The following is a 22,926-nucleotide window of genomic DNA, read 5'->3' as shown; positions in this document are numbered from 1 at the left end:
CTGTCCAGCCACGAATTATTGTTAACTGTTAAATTAATTTTAGTAAAAATTAGTGCGTATATTGTATACGAATGAAATAAGTTTAGCCTGTATGAACATGTGTATAAACATTTACGAGTATGGATAAATATTTGTTCTTTAACAATTAGCTACATTCACATGCATGTGAATTTAACAGTTGTAAACATATAACAAAGTATTTTCGGGCAATTTCATTGCATAATTTTCTTCATTCAATGTAGTAAAGTTCATAATTCTTTTTTCATTAATTAATTTCTAATTTCTCCCTAGAATTTGTATTTTCTGTATTGTCCTTTTACAACCTTCCTTCATATACACAGTGCATAAATGAAGATACATACTGTCTCCAGAGTAACTAATGTAAAATATTGTATTTTTTCTCGTTTTCTCTAAGACGAAACTCTGTGCTGGTGGTGCGTCTCCGATAAACGCTGCGTGAAAGAGGACGATCAGGAACCAGAATGCCAGACATACCGCAGTTGTCAAATGTTGTGCCGTGAGTATCTGAATGTTCTGATACTTCAGCGGTGTATTCTGAAAATTTCACCTGGTGACCATGGGTGTCAGGGGGGCGGTCAAACGATTACGTCGACCAACTTGGAAATTGGTACCGTTTCCTTCAAGTACTTAAAAAAAACAACAACAGAAAACTTGTTATTTTTATTCTTAATAGCATAAATAAAGTTAATTTTATTTTGCATTCAAACCGAATAACCAAAGTAAAAACTGTTTACATAAAAAATAGTGTAAAATACAGAAACGACGTTATATTTTCATATGCTACTATAATCCAAAGAATAAATTGTTCTATAGTTTCCAAAATTTCTAGTTTTTGCTATATGAGAGATCACACAACATAAATTTAATGAGTAAAATTTTTCCGTTGCTTTTATATATTTTTCTTAAACGAGGTGGGTAAAAGTTTATAACAAAATACAATTACTTGAATTTCAATACACTAACTGTATGAAATGTGAAGAAATAATGGAAATCTTAAATTAGAATATTGCACATTATTGACATTGAAATATCAAATAATTTCTACCCAACGATCGTTACGTGATGTTTTTCCAGCAAGTCTTTCTCACAAAAAGGTACATTTTGGCGTCCCGTTTTACGTTAGAAAAGTCAGGACAGAGACTAAAAAGAAGAGACTGTTCAGTCTAATAAGGGAGTCTGTTAACCTTACTTTACACCCCTTAATTTAACATTAAAGTAAGGGTTTCGGATATGAGGGTGTTTTCCTCGTATACTTTGTAGGGTGCAAAATTACCATTCGTGCCGGCAATCAAAAATTTGAAGTCATTCATTCATTCATTTTGCGAACTAAGAACACAATTATGTTGATTTTGTTTTGTATCTCTTCCTAAAAATGGTTGCGTATGATTCCAGATAATACATCAGGTCCAGTTTCATCAAGTCGATCAGCTAGCCTCTCTGGTAAGTGCATAAATGGACTTAGCTCTCTACAGATTGTAAAAGTGTAATACATTGGCGCTATATTCACAGTGTTGCAGAATTGCAAGATGCTCAATAGATAACACGAGATTTCCGTACTTCTTGTGGAGTCTTATGTTGAAAAGTCTAAATCAAAGATTGTCACTTACAGGGTGCGAAATCTGGTGGGGGAGGAAGATCTTAATACACACCCCCACACACATATATAATATTTATAATGGTACTAAGTGAAAAAGTAAATTACTAAATGTTTAAAAATATATTACTGTAAATACATATAAAGAATTTAATTTGTTATTTCTTTATATCAGATATTTATAAAGCATCAAAATAGTTCCTTTAGTAGCTGGTTATAGATGTCAATAAATAACAATAGTTGAAATAATTTTATTATGTATAAGGTTTTGATTTCTACTAATATAAATCAATTAGATTTCTTAGATATATTTGTGTTGCATTATTTTTTCACTTTTACTGTGCATATATTTTTGTTGGTATAGATCTGTTCATGATGTCTGGAGAGAGAAAGAGACAGCATTCTACACTCACAACCACACTACTTTATCTGAGTTTTTGATATTATCCTTACCAAAGATATTTCAAGTCAAAACTAATTTCTTATCTTTTGGTGTTATAAAAAAAACTCTCCCTCCGGAAATTTTAGTGGGGCGATTTTTTTGAGGCCAATATTTTTGTTGGGGCGAAATCCCCCTGTCCCCCCTCGAATTTCACACCCTGCTTTCTATTCTTATTTTCTGTTATTACATTCCAATGTAAAATGGGTAATGCTGTCGTTGTAATCCTCTGTTAAATAAACAGCGTAATTGTTACAGTTCCTAAAATTATTATTTTATTATTATTTATTATCTTAATAGGGCTACGCTTAAGCCGTAAAATATTTCATTTAGTTCATTATTAATACAAGTAATGGCTTGATCCCTACATAGCAAAAATGCCTTTACAACAAAACTACGTCTAAATAAAATGAGACGATTTAAAAGGTTTTGATTAATAGAATATTCTATAGTATCATATATAGCATATATTTATTGAAAATAAATCGGAAGTTAAGGATGTGTGGTTGTGGATATGAGTGGATATGGAATTGACTTTTCGCGGAAAGAGATTAGAATTTTAATTAATTATATGTAGAGATGGGGGGGGGGTGGGAGGACTGACAACAATGTAGACTATGGGTTAGAATTTAAAAACATGTGAACGTAGAAGGGAGCTCTCGTGTACTACCCTGCACATTAATTTAAAAAATGGGTCAAGGAACCGTGTTATTTGTTCCTATTCACTTATTCACAAGAAGCTAATTTATAAATTGTTTGCTTTTTAGCAAAGAATTAATAAAGTAGCCTATTATTGCATATTTCATTACTTAACATAATTTTTTCTGTATGTGTACATTTTAAAAATGAAACTAACATAATTAGTCGAATATTTATCATACATTGTGTGTCAACTCTCCCAACTCAAGAGAATATGATGGGTCCTCGGCGATGGCGTAGTGGTAACGTCGTCTACTTTCCATCAAGAGATTGTGTGTTCGATACCTGAAGTAGGCAGTTGGAGAGGTTTGGATTCCACATTAAACTGTACATCCAGTCCCGATTACTCTGTCTGTGCTCACTTGTAACTTAAAATAATAGCTGTTATATTACTATGAATTATAAACTAAAACATATTCTGTATGAATTATGCAACTGAACAGTAGTCTGTTGCGATATAGAAATGTACTTTTGAAAACTCTTTACAGATGATGATAGCACGGAACAAGGTCAGTTACACTTACAAATATTTTTTTTCTGAATAAATTGTATTTATTATTTGCCGAAAGCGCGAACAAAGGTTGCAAAAAAATAGTTTCCGATCTTTTTGCAACATAATTCAATCATTTGAAATGCCTAATTTAACAATTTATCAAATTATTATTAACAAAGCAAATTAGAACTGAAAAGTATACGAATTTTCAAATATAATTTAATGAAAAACATTACTGGCACGCCAAAAATATCAAAATTTGCATTCTAGTAGTTGAAAAAGTAAATTTAGCACATTGCTAATTGCAAATAAATGTATACAACTGTTACGTTATACTAGATTTGTACATCTATCTCTGAATGTTCATTGTTTCTGTTATATTGATGCAACTTCCCTTAAATATCTATAGATGATGACCCAGACGACGGTGAGTTTTTCACATAAACATACTAGTAAAATAAATATTAAAGAAATATTAAAGTATTACAGAATTAGAACTGTTGATAAAACATAGGAATATATATATTTATTCCAACTTTCGTGTATTGATTCACATATTAACTTTAGAATGAGTTTCCTAATATCTGGTTTTCTATTTTGAGAAGAATATATCAAAATAAAGCTGGAAAATGTTTATTCTCACTCTCTGAAACATTTCATTAATAAATTTTGATGTACACACTTCGTATTAGCCCCTACACATATAAATGTATTTGAAAAGCGACTATTGAATTACAACTCTTTATCATTAATTTCTTAATGTAATTTTGGTCACCTAACTAGCTTTTTGTAGCTTTTTTATTTTAATAGCAACCATGAGAATGAATGGTAATTGATGGAATAAACCAAATAAAAGTCCAATGTCCTGGCTGGAATTCGAATCCAGAACCTTAGGAGGCAAGAACATGAGTAGAGTACCTTATGCATCCTGCCAATGTAGCTCTTTTAAGCACTTATTGTAATACCTTCTCTATATATTACGTTACGTCCTACATGGAATACTGATTTGATATTTAAATAGCACGTTGTATATTATGGAAGATCAATAAATAATAAATAATACAAAAAACTCCTAGCATAACTTGAAAATCTATTTGGGAGTGTTCTCGTTTTTCAAAAATTATTTTTCATTTACGCTTGTTATTCCTCCATTAATATTAGCTCATTCAATTTTAACTTGAATTATAGTATAGGATAAACTTATATTAACAATATTTTTATGTATAGCCCAAATTTTTAAATTAATATTTTCTAATACGTATGTTCTATTTCTATTTCTCAATTTGGCCACGACAGAAGACGACGATGCAGAAGGTACGCACATTACCATTTAGCATCTTCTCAATTAAAATTATTGAGTGGAATTTATATATTTCTGCAAACTTTCCAATCGTGTAAAGCTTTAAATCTATATTTCATAATTACATCCGCGCATTGTACACATCCAAACATAATGATTGTCCTTGTATCATTTATTTAAGAACGTACAGCTTGTTAGCTACATTAATATAGATTATGCTTTCAGGCCGATATTTTTGTTTGTGTTGTTACATTTAGTTGCTATAATCCGACAAAAATAAATTACTCTTAAAGTTTTAGCAAGAAAATAGAACGAAACACGTATGGCCATTAACTAGTTTACTAAGTATTTAACCTGCAACAGACTCGTGTACATCATTTCTATGTAATAATATAACGCAAGTAGTGACTGATGATAATATCATTGAGTGGTATGCCCAGGTATTCAAAAAGGATGAAGGTTACGTATACGTTTTTCCTTTTTGTAGTCAGCTCTCACTTTGTCATCCTTTCCTGCATTTGACATTCTATTTTTTTTTAATGAATACTGGTCCAAAGATGGGTTATAATCCACTCCTCCCCCCTTGGGCACGCCACTGACATAATTTCTTCATAACGGTGTCAACTCTCATTTCACCCTTATGCAGAATATTAGCCAGATTGATTGTTTTCATGTAATGACGTGACGCCAGTAGGAGGTGATTTTTCCTTTAAACGAATACGATATATATGCACTATGCAGATCAGATAGAGAAAAGTAAAGAAACTGAACACACGAAATCGAGGCATTTCCTGATGTCAGGTGGTTTCTTCATAATAAAATCACTCATTTACAGTTTTTGGCTTTAGGTAAATTGAAAATCCTCACGGGTACTAATTATATATAAAATGAAATAAAAACTATTGCCCGATGTTTAAAATGAGCAATATTATTACACTAGACTCTCGCTAATCCGGCCCTCAATAGTCCGCCCTCTCAGTAGTCCGGCCCACATCCAGCCTGTAGTCACTCAAGCAGAAATGACGCGCACAACAATGAATTATCATGTTCAACAATGTTGTTAGTTAAAAATGTTAAACAATGCTATACATACGTACAGTATTTGAAATTGTGACTTTCTTACAGTAAAGTTCAGTACATACTATGGGTTCTAAAAGGAAACACGTTACGCTTGACCTCAAGCAGAAACTCGAAATTTTAGATAAGTTGAACCGAGGCTTTCCGACCCTCTCAATAATCCGGCACTTCCGCGAATCCGGCACCCATATGTGCAAGGAATGGCCGGATTAGCGACAGTCTAGTGTATTTTTTGTTTCATTATCATACAATATAAGCACAAAATGCAATGCATTCATTCATTCATTCATACTTTATTGATTTTAGCCGTATACCAGCTCTACACCAAGTGTCCTAAACATACGTCATGCGCATGTAACATGATACTGTTACATCAAATTGGAAAATTTGAATATAGTATACAATTTTCATATACATTATATATCACCATCAATATCATGCAAAATCTAAAATTGATAATAAATACAATTGTTATATCTGGTGACTATATCAAGTTACATATTTTAAATATTTACAATTTTCATATCTTAATATTAATATCATAAAAAATCTAAAAATGATAAATACAATTGTTACAGCTATTCCATTTGTTATTAAATTCTTGAATAAGATCTCCCTTTGAGTTTTATAAAGCGGACATTGAAATATAACATGATGAGTATCTTCCTGATCTAGATTGCAATGCAATGCAAATAATTCAATATACAATGTATTTTGATGAAATGTAGTAAACCTCTTTATGAGTTTCATGTCGGCCGCGGTTTAATCGCACAAGCCTATTACTTGCTTATGGTGTGTATCTTGAAGTTGCCGTCCAACTGTTTGATGGCGCTAGTTACTTCCACATTCCCATTTCCATTGGCTATTGTAAACACATTTTTTTCTAGAGATTGTACACGTTCAGGTGTTCAGAATATTCATATTGAGACATTGTTAATTCATCGTTTCACATTCTTATGTATAAACATTAAAACTAATACGAGTACACACCTCCTAGCATAAAACTGTAATAGGCTAAGGTATCACTTCATTGTATATTACATTATTTTATTTCATTGAATTAGTATATTGTAATGTTTGACTAACGTGTCCAATATCACAGCATGAAAATGCAAACGTGATTCATGGATGAAATAAATCTAAACCTAAATCTAGTAATAAATATGCAATAGTAATAAATAAACTTTGCCGCCAGTAAAACATTACACAGAATCAACGTTAAGGGCCACTTTGAAAATAGGCCAGGGTTCATCGCAAGTCTGAGATGGAAAGCGGCGCGTTTGTATTGAGTTTGAACCGGTATAAGTAACACATGTTTAATTAAATAAACGATATACAAATATATGATAAATTACTTTAAACTCTCTGTTTCATTTCGAAACGTGACAGGCTGTTGGACGTGTGGAGAAGACCTGGCTTGCCATTGGAAACGTGACATGACGTCATGTGACGGAGTGAAATTCCACGAGGATATACTTCCATGTCTTACAGTCTGTGGTAAGTATTTGTGTTTATTCTTACTGTAGAATCGTATACATGCAAACAGGAAGTGAGAATAAAGGAAACTACAGGCGAATGACCCACTAAATCAATTTTAACTCTCAATCAAATTTCAGGATTCACTGAAGTTGGTTTCATACCTGGTTACAGGCAATTTATATAAATACGGATGGATCTGTCTAATTGTTTTGTGTTCTGGAATTTTCATCTGTCGTGGATTCATGACGCTAAAGGAGTGGGGGACACATTGGAAAGGCCAGCCATAGAAGATCGCTTCCAAAAGCTCCAGGTTCGAACCACGACCTGCGATTGGGCGTTTCATTTCTAGTGTCAATTCATCATTTCTCCTCTAATCATATTTGTATTATTATTATTATTATTATGCCTATTATTGGAAGTAGGGTTACACTTAAGCTTACAGTATATCTGACACTGATTATATAACTATAGAAAACAGCTTTTTGTCCTCCTCGTCTTTGTGATTAGCCTAAATAGGTGAGTTATTTTGTGCCTCCCAATTTTTGTGTTAATGGCGACGATGAGCATAAGCGATGAGTAGATTAAATTGATGAATGCACACTCTTAAGCAAACATCCATGCAACGATCGGAACACAAACACTAAACTTTCGGTGGTGAGATAGAGAGCTGAAGAAAACCTGTGCGGCTGTGTCAGTTCGTTGTCCCAACTTTTCAGTTGAACGCGTCACAAGAACTTTTATAAAACTGACAAGAAGAGGCTACGGCTTGCGAAATTGAGTTTAGGACGGGACTTCGTGTAGAGGTACCCTATGCTAAGGTACTACTAAGCGCTTCAAAGCTTCCAAGATTTCCAAGCGCGCCTCATGAGGCGAAGATATTGTTCGACTGCCAAGTAGCCCGGTGGTAACATAAGTTTCACGTCTCGAAGGTTCTGGGTTCGATTGTTGCTAACATTCTTTTTTCTTTTTATTAATTCGAGCAACTATTTATTTCAAAAATACGTTTTTTATTTTCTGTGCTAATTGTCGAGAATTAATTTTCTATGCTTTTACGATAATTACCACTCTGGATCTTGCACAAATAATGTAAATAAAAGCACTGGTTGTGAGTAGAATTCTTGTGTTTTGTTTCTTGATCATTTTCTCGTAAAATAAAATTTATACCTTGCGCTGCACATAATATTTTGTCGAATATAACAAGTGGATAATTTTATAAGCAAATGTTTATAAAATGATGTGAAAATTTGAAAAGTCTCGTGAAAAATAATGTTCATTAATAACCTTAAAAACATTGAAAGAAGTATTTTCTCTAAAATAATTTAACAACATTTTATTTCATCTTTATTTCAATAAAGTATCAAATAAAATGTAATAATTAGTTGAACAGGAATCGAACCAAGAACCTTTCGCACATGAAACTAATACGCTACCATCGGACAACCTTCTTTTCACTTTATTCTCAAAATTTTAATTTCGCGGTTATTCTCAATTTTCAGTTTTTCTAATTTGGACTCATGCCTTACCCGGGACTCGAATCCGGGACCCCTGGCGTCGTAGCGCGCTGTGTTAAGCAGTCCGCCATGGAGGTCGACAACTTGGCAAGAACACAACATTTTCGCCTCGTGAGGAACGCTTAAACTAAAGAGCTCTTTCCCGGAAATGGCTGGCTAGCGCGCGTTAGTACCTTGGAATATTAACCCTACCACCACACGATATCCAGTCTCAAACTCAATTTTACAAAACCCCAGCCTGTCCTTGTGAAACATGTCTATTCGTTTAGCAAAACGTCCCAGGTTGGCTTGTGTTCAGAAGCAAGGTTCATTCCCTTCTCCTAGATGCAGGAGTATGTTTTTTGGATATTTTCAACCAATACTAAGCAAAGTCTCGAAACCAGGGGCGGCTTAAGCGCCGTCCGTCTGGTTTTATTTTAGTGCAAAATACAGGAACCAGGTTATGTTTAAAGCTTTCTCTTGAACGACGTGTCTGAAAGTTAACAACAAAATAGAATAACTATGTATTTCAATACACTAATTGTATGGAAATTTAAAAAGATAAAAAAAACAGTTGTAATGAATATTCACTCATCTGGAGGATGGGGTAGCAAAGTCTCCCCAAGGAATGTAATATTAATATTGTAAATTTGAAATAAAATTGGTTTATTTTCATGTCTGTAATATATATGATTGTAAAATAACAATTATCACCATGAAAATAATACTTACTGTTATTATTTCTACTAATCAATTTTTATTAATGGGGTGCCCCCCCAAACAAAAAATTCTGGCGACGCCCATGAGGATGAGTGATGATATGATGAAATTGATGAAGCGCCACTCACAAAGAAAGTCCATGTCCGGGCCAGGATTCGAATCCGATACCCACGGAGGGCCACACATAACGTTAGTGTTTATCACTAGGCAACCTTAGAACGAACCTCATCGTATGGGACACGGGATTGCGATGATCCGCCCAGAGACAAGAAGCAACAGCTTCTTCATAGCCATACAGGGCTGCATGTTACGTTTATGCATAGACAAGCACACGCTATTGAATTATTTTTGAAGTAATGATCAAGCAACTCTTATTTGCGAACCAAGAAAGTTACCATTGGAATTTTGCTTGAGAAAATATGTTCTTCCATGAAATGTGTTTACAAGAAATTCCACACCACTAACAACTTTTTCACCTAACTTACAGTCTTAAATATTATGAACTCAGCCATTTTCTTCATCTTCACCATTGTGTTAGCTTGAATATTTAGATATTGAATAAATTAAGTATTTATTTTATTAAATTTTCAGGAAAGTATGAGTTGCCCATGGAGGATGATGAACCTGGTAAGTACTGAATATATATATGTATAAGTTAACTACAGTATTGGACAAATTATTGGACTCATTGTAAAAAAGAAGCATATTTCCTTGTTTTTAAAGAGTTGTAACTAAATACAATTATTTGACGATTGTAAAACTTTTTATGGGATTAAAGTCTTTGTCTGTTTCGATAAAATCTTGTTTCCCACAATCCTTTATTTTACTGTGTCCCACAAGAATAGTAGGCAGCACGATTCTTTGCATATCCGTAAAAATGTCTGGAACAATTCGTACATTGTTTACCGTGTTTTTATGCTATTGTTTAGTTATAACAAAGGAAATAATATTAATTCTGGTTGTTGTAAGGGTGTTCTTTCTTTGTATCTTCGGAGCAACACGTAATTCCATAAATCATGTGGTTTGAAGTTTAGAAAATAGAGTAAAAAGTAATTGTACACAAACAACGATTAAAATGGGCTCAAAAAGAGCCAAAGATGGACATACGAAGTACTTACGAAGTACTGACAGTACTTGCAGTGTGTATAACAATGCAATGTGTGTAACAAAACATTAAATCCGTCAAGTTTCTCTATATAAAGTGAGTTAATCTGTGTTTCATTTTTTCAACTAATGAGTCCAATAATATGTATATTAATATGTATCCACTCAAGAATGTAACTTCTTTCTAAACATATGAAATTAATTTATTGTGACTACAATTTTTATTAAAGCATCATCAATTTCATTCACATTTCTTGACTACGATTAACAGTGGTAAATACATTGTGGTGTTCCTTTTTCTTTTCATTTTCCAAACTATGTTCCGTTGCTCCCACATGGTCATTTGACACAACACCTGGAGGGTGCGGTAGAAACGAAGATTATATGTAAAATTAAGGTTTATCACTGTTTACTATCAAGTTGTTTCATTGCATTTTCTTCCATCCGACCACTTATAAAATTTATCGACTTTAATTGTAGGCTATTCTTTCTGCTGGAGATGTTTCGAGAAGGAATGCCGCTTCGGTCCTGTTGCTACCACATCTTGCGCTGATCTCCAGATGCACGACACCTTCGCCGAGTGTAAAGATCACTGTGGTAAGTGCGTACTTCAGATTGAACTAAAATGGTTATTTAGAAATATTAAGTACGAAGAGATCATTTACAGTTCAACCAAGGTGAGAAAAACCCCGGGAAACTCACGAAGAAAGGTAGACCGTCATTTGTTTTCTGCTTTCGCTTTCCCGTCGTTTGCGTGTGAGTGTCCCCGTGTTGCAGTATCTTAACTCCCCTCCCTTCCTTCATTGTCAAAAAATTCAACAACGATAAATTTTATGTCTGTATTTTCGCTGTGTAAGGTCTTCCTTTCAACTTCATGATGTGCTGAGGAACACCGCTCATTTTGGCAACGCAAGGGCAGGCTTACCTAGCCCCTGATACATGTAACCGAAATGAACTGCTTAAGCGGTGACGTCTCTAGCAGCCGATGTCTCGGATGTATGCTTCCAAACAAAACTTTCAACCCACTTTCTCCTATCCTTTAGCATTGAAAATGTATAGGAGAAGGATACATTTCGTTTTAGTGACAGTAGTTTGCAAGCGAAATAGTGAGGTGTATCGCACATCAGTGTAAAGATCATATTCTGGGGAATATACAGACATTTTTGTAATTACTTACTTGCAGATGAGGAGTTAATTAAGAAATAAGGTAAGAAAATCGGGCATTTTTTTGAGAAAACGCATGAAAAATTGAAGTCTTCCGAACATGTATAGTATATCGGTGTAAAGACTAGGTACATGTATGTTCCTGTAGTAAAGTGTTGACTTGTTTCTTGAAACACTACCCGATTTTTTACGTTATTTCCCCCTTATCCGTGAGGAATGAGTAAAATATCCAGATATTATCCACAATCAACGCTTTACCTTGATGTACAGTGGGATCCTTGAGTATTGCCGTGCAAATTGTCCATGACTATTTTCATTAATTTTTACCTTACATCCGATGTGTTTTTAAGCGATGGATTTGTATGTATGATGGTGCAGAAGTTGTCAACAGCTTGTTTTGAGTTTTATTTTAATTCTTGAAGCTCCTATTGAGTCAAATAAAGTACACGAACATGGTGATGGACAATTTGCACGGTAATACTCATGGATCCCACTGTACTATACACATCATATTTCTGTTCCCTAACTCCTGTCAGTGTAAGAAAACTCACACCTTTGAGATAAGTTTGAAATGCCGAAACATAGGGGCTTCGCTTTCAAAAGTTTGTTTGGAAATATACTTCCGGAACATTGGTGACGACACTCTTAACCAGTCCATAATAACTGCTTAATACTTCCGATTACGTTTTATGAACCTACCTGCATATTCCTATGTTCCACGTCAGTCTCTTGTTTATACAAATATTCTTTGGTGTCCAGTACAAGTATTGATTGTCACCACTCCATTTTTTTTATTTTTGTATGTCCCAGTTCAAAGAATCTAATTGTTTATTAATGTATCACATACTGTGCAGTTATGCACTCCATAGAATGCTAATAATTATGATGATATTAAAATATTTGTGTTTTTCTCGCAGCGATGCAAGTACCTGGTGCAACAGGTAAGTTGAGGATTTTTCTACAATTACAGATTATAATAAATGTACTTATTCCAACTTGTAGCTAAAATTAACAACTTAAGTGTAAAATTAAAATGTTACTGATCAATGTCAATATTTTCTCCTGAAGCTATCAAAACAAATCTAGACATTACATTTCAAAGAACTTCCCTGTGTAATATAAATGTTAAGATCTAAGTATCTCTAGAAAGCGCCTAACAATTTGTTGAGGCTTATGCTAAGATTCTACGTAGATTAACCTGAGAGATGAAACTGGTATTGGCTACAAATAATGAATGGGGAGTATTTGAAGTTTGAAGATAGTAGTAATTCATGGCTTGGATAAACTTGTGCTACGGAAGAACTACTTAAATCCCCTACTTTCTTCTAGTCGTTACGCATTTCTTTATTCTAATTCTAGGGCATATACACACGCGTTTCTCTCAAGAAGTACTAGAATAGCGTTACTAGATTTTCTTTTCATATTGCCTAAAAACATGTTGTTTAATATTTTAAAGTAGTCTTTACTTATATCGATTTGATCTGCCTAGAGTTCATAGAGTAATCCAAATACGCCTCATGAAATAGTTACACTTTCCAATGTGTGATATGAAAGTTGGTGAGAATATTGATACTCTGTGTAATTTCAGCTGAGTCATTGTGCTGGGTTATGTTTTCTTGTAATTCCTGCGTATGTATTACTGGACCTACGTGCATTCATGATTAGAAACAAAAATTAAATATTTTTCGAGTAGTTCTCACTACAAAATAAAACGTAAACGAATTTCATGCCATGTTTTGTTAAATTATTTGTATTATATTATAAGTAAACAGAGGCCTCACCGATGCCATAGTCATAACGTAATCGCCTTGTAATCTAGAGGCCCCGGGTTTGAGACCCCGTGGAGGAGTATAGTACTTCTCATTCCACTTGAAACTGTACGTCCAGTCCCGATTATCCTATCTGTGTATAAAGTGGATTTAAACCCCAAAATAATCGTATTAAGTAAAGAATAACTCGCAAAAAAAATAATGTCTTGGATCCCACATTTAAATTATATTTTACAGGGTTAAAACACACGTATATTGCAAAATAAAGAAATAATAATCAGCCAACATTTTTTTCACCTTTCTCGTCTTCTTAGTGTTACAAATATATTTATTTCTACACTACATACTACAATACATGTGGCTATGCAAATAGTTTGCAAAGATGTTTAGTAACTTTTTTTTTTGCTTTATACCCTAGAGAGCTAATTGGAAATGTGACGAATGTAGTTTTGTTTTAGTAATTATGAATGTAGACATGATTGTGGCTTACTGAGTAACAGCAATTTTATTTATCTTAGAAAGGTAATGCTAAAAGCTTAGCTAGCTGTATACTCAATAATTATTCGCTTCTTGCTACATGATCTTATTTAACGCGTGCACCTTAAAATGTGTTTTATTAAACAATACTTGTAAATTACGTAAATCGAAATTAAGAAACTCCATTTACGTAAATGTTAACTTCAATTTTCCAGAATATACCTTTTGCTGGAGGTATGATTGTAAAGAAGAAAATACCTGTGTGCAGAAACTTGGCCCTGGGTCAGAATGCAGTGGAGATAAGCTCGTTCGAAACATCAATGAATGTATAGACAAATGCCGTAAGTATAAGGCTTGTTGATTTTGCATCTTAAAGTAAGTTCCCATTGCACCATACTCACAAACATTTGGCTGTTTCCTCACCTTACTGTTTCTTCAATTTGGAACAGATTTACGAAGATTTGAAACCTGTTTTCGTGAGAAATTTTCTTGTAATCAGCTCTTTCACTACATCGTTCACCTTTCACGGTCGGCTGCAAGAACGAAGTGAGGCACATGACCTTGTATGGTGTTGTCTACATTCACTGAACATCGCGAAGCGAAGCATTCTTCGGTTACAAACAAACTTTAATTCACATTTAGACTCTCTCGTATTCTTGAAATATATTTACTACCCATGTAAATTAAGCGATATAATATCGCTCTGAAGTGAAGTTCATGTTGAAATACAATACGTATAAGCATCAATATGGTGGAGACACACCACTTCGATATGAACAATTAATCTCCTAGGTTGACGAACTTGTTACGTGATTTCACTTTTGATTTCGTCACCAAAGTTCCCGGGTTCATCCCATCCTCATCGATGCGATTAACCTAAATTGACAGAAAAGCAACAAACATACAAACACTTTATGAAAGATTAAATTTATATATGTTTCGTTTAAAATTGATATTGTGAAAATATTCCAAAAATTCCAATAATATCCTTACGACCTCTCACACGGTGTATATGTAGACATCGCCCTCCCCTGGAAATCTGCATTATTATTTTGAAATTACAAATAAAGTAATACCTAAACGTATTGAGTTGATAGTCAACAACAGAAATAAACTTCATTCAATTGACATTCTAGCAGAACCAAACCTAAATTATTTAGTTATGATTAGTTTATAATAATGTTAATCATCTTTAACATTAAAAAAAATCAATTTTATGTTAATTGCCTGACCTCCCATACAAAACGTTCTGTGGATTACTTACTATTGGTGTGTACGACAAATTAACCAGATAAATTAGTAAACATCCTAGTATAAACGATGTACATTATGTTGTTTTCCAGTGGTAGGAGGTGCAGGCAAGACTGGTAAGTAAATTTCAGGTGTTTTATAACGACTTAACACACTGATATATATTTTAAAATAATTATTACTTTAATAAGATCATATTGTCTTGCTTCATTTCATACTTTTGTTATTTCACATCGCTTATTTTACCTTCGTGGGTTAATGTCGAGATGAAGATGACATTGATCGTAATATGGGACATTTAGAAACGCAACAAACCGTCTTCATCCTTGACTAAATTTACTAATGTACGTAATGCCTCCAGGATGACGTAATGGTAACTTCGTTGCCCTATAATCATCCTCTCCAATATATATTTTGAATAAAGAGTTTTTCAACAGTGAAATTTCATTAACCATTCATTCTGAACGTCAACTCTGCCCCACACTGAATATTTACCTGACGAAATACCACCACCACATCGCCAGAAGGTTGTCAGTCGAATTCCAGACATTTTATATGGTGTCGACACCAAGACGTTTATATTTTCTCTTATTTTTTTCCTATTTTCCTATGTTTTATAATATTCTTGTATGAAATTCCATGTTAAGGGTAAAACAATATTTTCTGCATTCATGCATATATTAAATTTTCTTCATAGAGATTTATCTATAAATATTATAAAGAAGAGTTAAGCCACGTAATAATTTCTGAAAATACTCATGAAGACGGAAGATCAGGACACACACAAGACAAATGTGACACCTTACAATTGAAATATGTGATTTGATGACAAAGTTGATGATTCATTTTTTCTTTATCCAGCTCCATCTTCAAGATCAGGTATGTGTGTTTTTATGATATTCAGCTTATGAAGTATAATACATGTAGATTCTACCCGGTGGTTCAGTCAGTAAGACAAGTTGGAGACCGGGGTTCGATTCCCGAGATGGGTGACTCCAGGTGTAAATGTTTCCGACAATAAAGTGGCTCTGGAACTCACCCAGCCTCTAATATTGTGTTTATAGTGTTTCATTCTCGAAATATATTTTATGTAACAAATTTCACCTTCTTTTCGGAGATATCTATAATTTTAGATAATTTTCTAATAGTGTCCTATTGGCAAGTCTTACAGAATGAAGGGATTATATGCAGTGGCACAGGTACATTGTAGCCCCCAAGTTTTTGGAAGATGATACACTAGTTCTCTAAATCGCTCAATCCCAATTGTACCACTTGTACAAAAATTAATTTTTAGTAGCTAAACGGAAAAGCAGTATATTTTGTCTAAATTATCTCTCTATCCAAAAGAATTGAGGCCACCGTGAACTTAATGTGAGATACTAGTTACCCCACTTGATTTCTGCTCTAAGAAAACGTTTTTGAGTGAAAACGATGGAATGAAACCTGAAACTTTGTCTGTAACGAAATTGTATTTGCATTTAAAACCTGTTAAAAATTATCTTGAAAGTCGCCATATTTTGTATAATAGAAAATTTAAAACTATTCTGTGAATATTGATTTTTATATTGGCAGTACGAAATTACGCAAATTTTACTTTAAAAATATATAACTCTGTGGCCATTTTAACACCGAAATGGCACGTGTTTATAGGCTGTTCTGGAAGAAAGCACTAAGTGAAAATGAACAATTTTTCAGCAGACAGTTTTTTTTAATGTTTATTCCTTTAATAGCAAACATCACAAATATAATGTACACCCAACGGCGAAAGAAACAATAGGTCAATTGTCCACCACCATTTTCATTCGGTCTGAATTACACAGTGTGATGACAATGAATTGAAATAAAGACGTGAATTAGCAGAGAATAATGAAAATAGCGGTGGACAATTTGCTTACCATTATCTTTGCCGTCGACTGTACATGATGAATCATCACTGTTTAGGATCTTTACACATTCCCACTATAAAATGACACTTATAATATTTTCTTTAATTGATTCAGTGTGCCTTGCATAGAAGCAACAGAAAATGGCAGTTTGTGACTTATGTGGCTTTTCCAGAATATATACTGTATATTGTAAACGGTAGGGCAAGAGTGACGTAAACCACGATCCTTGCTCAGAGCCGATACACGTCAGCTCAACCTTGACAGCAAGTTGCACTGACTCGGGATTCACGCTACTCCGAGTATAAAAGGCAAAGTTGAACGTCTCAGGTCTCCCCTTTTATCGCTCTTTCATCGGTAGTGATTGAGTAGTGAACGATATCAACCTGCAGCCGATGTAGTGGAACCAAAGCTAGAGCAAGGTGAGTGAACGGTCAAATTGCCTTTCCGATCTCTAAAATACCTTTCATTCATACTTGTGGATTGTTAAATGTGCGGAATGAAACTTTGGCCATTTTCATAACAAACCACTCTTCCGATACGGTCTTTAGCATCCCTTGATAATAATGGCACCAGCTTATATGGGCTTGTGGGGTCCAATAAATTTGTCGTATTATTTGTTATCGTGATTCGTGGTGCAGTAAATAACAGATTTACAAGAAATGAAGATGTATTGTTGCTGTGCTTGTATATCATGATACAGAGAAGGGAGGAGATATGAGATTTCTTTGTGAAGTTACAACTCAAGCGATTGAGCCGATCCAATGTTTTTTTTAAAGTTGATGCCTCTGGGTGCGAGCAAGGCTGGAGGCTGGAACGGAACCAATTCTCTACGCCTCTAGCTAGCAACGATGTCGAGGGGAGACAATATTATTGAAGGTTTAACGTTGCAATCCCCCAAATGAAAAAAACACTCCTGCGCCACTGATTGCATACAATGCACCAACGTAATACAAATTATTTCGTTACATAAGCACTAGCAGTTTCGCAGCAATGCTTGAATTCAGACACAGTAAGGTATAGAGTTGTTTCGTAATACAAAATTTCACTAATTACCCCATTAACTGCGTTGGAGCTATATATAGACTCTCTAAGAATGGGTCATTTTGCGGAGCGTCTATATATAGACGATATTTCAAAATTAACGTTTCTTTTCATTTTTATAGGCACCACTTTTCGTGCTATTATTAGTCTATGTGTGTTATTGGCCATCAAACAATCCGTTATTGATGCTTTGACGATTCCTGAAAAATATTTTTTTTGCAATATGGAGTTAGAGCAGGGATGGTCTAGTCGGTAGTGTGTCTGGCTTCCATGCGGGAGATACTGGTTCGATTCCTGGGGTGGGTGTTTTGAGATAGGAATTTTACCGACCTTGTCGCTGCATAAACCAACTCTGGGGCTCACCCAGCCTCAAATAAATGCGTACTTGGGGGCAACCCTGGAGGGCAAAGGCAACCGGAGCGTAGTGCTGATCACATCGTCTCCAAATTGGCCTGGATCGAGAATATGTGGTGGAGCACTACCCCAAATCTCCTAAATGTGCCATCATAGCATGGTGCTGTATGCAAGAGGAACTTTACATTTTACCTTATTAATATGGAATGTTTATTTGCGGCAGAGTCTATTTATAGATTGTTTTCCTTAGCTTCATTTTGCGGGAAGTCCTTTTATAGTTATATTTTTACATAATTTACGATGAAACGAATTTGCGGTTGCTTCAATATATCTCTGATTTCTTTCTGTACGCACTTCCCTTCAACGTCGCCGCACGGAAGGAGTTCCGACGTGCTAAGTCAGAATGCCATTATGGAGTTATTGATCACTTTCTACTTATCCATTTCGTCTTAACTTAATAGTTTACCAGTAGACGTTTAATTAATCATTATTTTATAAAAAAATAATCAGTTGATTTTAGTAATTTAACCACCCTTGGAAAAATCTCTGAAATTTGTACTGGGACTTACAAATAATAAGTATTTTTTCTTCTTTAAGCCTCAATCGAAGGATCTAGTAACGGTAAGTGAAACTCAAGTTGGTAGTAACATTCATTTGCGACACCGGACATTGAATACTAGAGACAAGAGGTCCATTCTTTAATATTGGGAACATAGCAAGCTGTTGGTTAGCCATCCAGTTAGTTGTTCTGAACCACTAGTAATGGTTTTCTCTCCCCTTCTTGTTACTCTCATGTTTCCGGCATTTTTTATACTGTTATGTGCCGGCCTCAGTGGCGGAGTGGTTAGCATAGCGGGCTACGACGCCCGCGGTCCTGGGTTCGCATCCCGGCCTGGGCATGGTTATTCTTTGTGAGTGTCCCTTCATCAGTTTAATTATATCGTCACTCCTAATCTTCGCGATTAGCCAAAAAGTAGCATTAATGGTAAGATAAATGAAATCAATCAATCAATCTAAACTGCCAACTTTATGCATAAGCCACTGGCCACAACTTATCTGAGGCAAAAGTACCGAATCACTAAAGGTTGGGGAGCTGCAAGTTGTAGCAATTTCAAATTAATATATTGTATTTATTATATCTACTTCTGCGATTCACTGATTCATTATTCGGGTCATTAGTTGGCTTTTCTCTTTGCTGTCACTTTTATTCTATTGCCAAAGAAATTTACAAAGTCTTTTAAAGTTAATATGATGTAAGTATAACGAACTAATCCTCATGCATCCCTAAGCTCGAAAATTTATCACCATAGGAATAACTCTTCCAACCTACCCATATCCTGGTCAAAATCAACCCAATCTAACAAATAATACAGAATACAGTTGCTATTTAATACGTATTATGTTCTACTCATCTCATTACAGTCCTCATTAAAATATTTTTTTATATGAAATCGGTCTAATTGTGAAGTACTTTCAAGAGGGTTAAGTACCATATTCTTGACTTATCTTGTAGGGAACAACATAATAGTAATAATATTGCCATTTATGATGTGTATTTGTGCATATTTCTAATTTGATGCATTTAGAGTTTGCTTGAGGATGTAGCTGATATATACAAGTACATTCTGCACCAGCTAACCCTATAATTTTCTGTATGTGGTAGTGTCACATACTGATTCATGGTGTCCGTGACTGTACAATTCGTTTAATATTATTTATATCTATTTATTAACGATTGATGAACAAGTGATGCTTTATCTCCGAAATATATACGTCATGCGTTTCTGTTGTCTCATTTGAAAGAGTGCCATGAGATTAACAATATAATACAAACAGTACAATTTAGAGTAAATGAATTCAAATAATTGTATGACACAGTTATGACTCACTAAGATCAAACTAAAAGATCCACGCGCTTGTTAGATTAATTTGACTGTTGTTAGTACAAATTTGTTGCTTAACAACTCTTAAAGGTCGAAACACACGGAACTGGATTTCGAGTAGGAACGCCCTAGTTGGTGCTGGACTGGATGGAAATGATAGCTGGTAGACTGATTTTGACGACTAGACCGTGTTCTAATTGCAACTGGCTTCTCTCATAGAATCTGCGGTAACAGTCAATCAGAGCGAAAGTTTGTCCATGTGAGATAATCTGTGTGTTTGGCAAGGAAAAGAGCTTTTTTTGGTATGTGGTTTTCGAGTGATGGTTGTCTTTGTTCGATGCTCGATGAACAGAGATGAGGTTCATTCGTGTTCGTTAATATTTAAGAATTTATCCAAAGCGATGAGATTTGTACACGGCAAATGTGATTATACTGCTTTCACTTCCAAACTGCGCTTCAAGGTCACGGCATCGTCTCCCCACGCAGTCGTCTGTTCCCCTCCGAACGATCACAAGTTGTTGCTTTGTCTGCCTGTTCATTGGGTGCTGGACGGGGAATGCATAGGAGTGGGAGTAAGGAAGAGGGAAGCGCGGAGCTGGGTGGATGTCCTTGAACCGCACATTCCAACTGAAAAAATATAGCCGATAACGAAAATCCTTATTATTATATTATAACCAGTGTATTACATGTTTACATAGGCGTGCGCACAGGTGGACAAGGGGGGGAGGCAATTGCCACCCCAAATCATGGACGTTGCAGATTTACAGGGAAGCAAGTTATTTTTCCATGGAGCATATCACATGATAGTAGTGTTCCTTCCTCAAAAAACACCACTTGAATTTGAGATTATAGCATTCCTTCATCCCTATTATAATAATTAATGGAAATTCAGTGCTCTAAGTGGGGGGGGGGGGGTGCGAAGGCATGGTATCCATCAGCTAGCAAAATTTTCGCAAAGTATCCCCCCCATTGTCTCATTGTAAAAATGTAAAATTATAGAAGCAGTTCCCCAGCTAACCCCAAGTCTCAACCAACCATCCCCCCGGAAATATTTTTCACTTCAATCACTGTGTAAATTACTGTGACTGAAATCAAATAATACGTGTGAATTATATACCTTTAGGTTGACATTTGTATTCTAAGAGGGAGGTGTGGCCATCTTTGTCCACCCCCCGCCAAAATTTAGACGTCCATGTAATGTAGACGAATCTTATCACAATTATGAAACGATATTATACTGATAACGAAAATGAAATATTTTGAAGTCGATTTATTCGTCAAGCTTTATTCCTCAGTTATGTTGCCTCTATGTTGCTGCATTTAATATAGTGTATATATATATACACATACATACATACATATTTATATACAAACCCATCATTGCAATATACAATACAACTAAAACCGTGAGATGAAATGAAGTTTCACTGGCTTTGGCCTCCACCTAATCAGAGGGTCTGCGCACGCCTATTCATGTTTAACGTCTTTAGTTTAATACAATATTTTTTCTCAACGAATCTTGCGAATCTCATGCATGAATGCCCGAGTTCAATAGGAAGCTTGTTGAGTATATCTTGATTACCATATTTTTCTTTCTAGAAAATGTTTTTCTTTTAATTCTTTTATTTTTCATTTTTAATAATAACAAAAATGTCTGTTCTCGTACGACGCTCTTCCCAAAGTCAGTCTTCCATCGTCTTAGCTTGTCTGTTATGCGCAATGCCTTCTGGGAACAAAAGTCTACCAACAAGTACGGTAACGAGTATCGTGTGAGGAGGAAACTAGCTGGTGAGCCAATACCACGCAACTAGACCAAGTCCAACTAAAAAATCCAGCAGGAGATCTAGCCTCGTATGATCAGGCAAAAATTGAGAAGTTTAAGTAAGGAAAGGTGATTTTTTTCAAAAACAGAAATAAAAAGAAATGTGTATGGATACTAGGCTATATTTATTATGCATTTGATTTTTGCAGGTGAAAAAATGCATTTTATGTCGTAGAAAACGACTTCCTTAAATTGAAAGGGTCCATGAGAATCAGAGATGAAATTCATGAAGAATGAAACACATGCAGCACTGCATGTAAAAAATGCTTCTGGTCTTGGTTTCAGGTACTAACTGTTATCGCTGCACTCAAAATGGTGAATGCCAGCGGTTCTATACTACATGGTATCAATGTCGTGTCAAATGGTAATTTATATACAGAGGGGATTGTTTAGCAAATTGTGGGCGTAATTAAAGATGGAGGGACAACGTTGAGATGGACCTAAGGGAAATCGGTAATAATGGAAAAGAGTATATAGAACTTGCTCAAGATAAGGAAAGATGGAAGGCCTGTGTTGCTGCAGCCATGAACCTTCGGGTTTAAGAAAGCTAGAGAGGTAGTTAGTTAGTTAGTTAGTTAGTGAGTGTAATTAATTTTTTTCTTCAAAGGTGCACTTTTTGGCGTTAATTATTCACAATAAACTTGGCATCTTAAATGAACAGTATTCCTTGTTTGTTTTTGTATGATTAGAGTTGATATGCGGAGTGCTTGCACGGATTCGAATCCCAACCTAGGCGTGGGTTTTCTTTATAAGTGCCCGTTCATCAATTTCATCATGGCATCTGGCAAAAGTGCCAGAAAAGCGAACGAAAATGAATCAAATCAATCAATCAATCGATTCGAGATACGACGATGTTTCTTCTG

General features: G+C 34.9%; 1 protein-coding gene across 9 annotated transcripts in view; it reads left to right on the top strand.

Moving 5' to 3' along the window:
• LOC145978876 (uncharacterized) overlaps nucleotides 1-22,926 on the top strand; it is a 164,433-nt gene that overhangs the window by 120,846 nt on the left and 20,661 nt on the right. For all 9 annotated transcript variants that reach the window (XM_083111783.1, XM_083111784.1, XM_083111786.1 and 6 more), the window contains 13 exons: nucleotides 416-517; nucleotides 1,414-1,461; nucleotides 3,242-3,262; nucleotides 3,656-3,673; nucleotides 4,543-4,560; nucleotides 7,013-7,120; nucleotides 9,904-9,939; nucleotides 10,897-11,013; nucleotides 12,498-12,521; nucleotides 14,042-14,167; nucleotides 15,170-15,193; nucleotides 15,939-15,956; nucleotides 18,956-18,979. In XM_083111783.1, coding sequence (XP_082967909.1) covers nucleotides 416-517; nucleotides 1,414-1,461; nucleotides 3,242-3,262; nucleotides 3,656-3,673; nucleotides 4,543-4,560; nucleotides 7,013-7,120; nucleotides 9,904-9,939; nucleotides 10,897-11,013; nucleotides 12,498-12,521; nucleotides 14,042-14,167; nucleotides 15,170-15,193; nucleotides 15,939-15,956; nucleotides 18,956-18,979 — 684 coding nt within the window. The remainder of the gene's footprint in view (nucleotides 1-415; nucleotides 518-1,413; nucleotides 1,462-3,241; nucleotides 3,263-3,655; nucleotides 3,674-4,542; nucleotides 4,561-7,012; nucleotides 7,121-9,903; nucleotides 9,940-10,896; nucleotides 11,014-12,497; nucleotides 12,522-14,041; nucleotides 14,168-15,169; nucleotides 15,194-15,938; nucleotides 15,957-18,955; nucleotides 18,980-22,926) is intronic.

The sequence above is a fragment of the Lepisma saccharinum genome, chromosome 25, assembly GCF_977018435.1.
Source record: "Lepisma saccharinum chromosome 25, izLepSacc3.1, whole genome shotgun sequence".
In the NCBI taxonomy this organism is placed as follows: Eukaryota; Metazoa; Arthropoda; class Insecta; order Zygentoma; family Lepismatidae; genus Lepisma; species Lepisma saccharinum.
The sequence above is the reverse complement of the archived record's forward strand: the minus strand, read 5'-3'. Positions and strand labels throughout refer to the sequence as shown.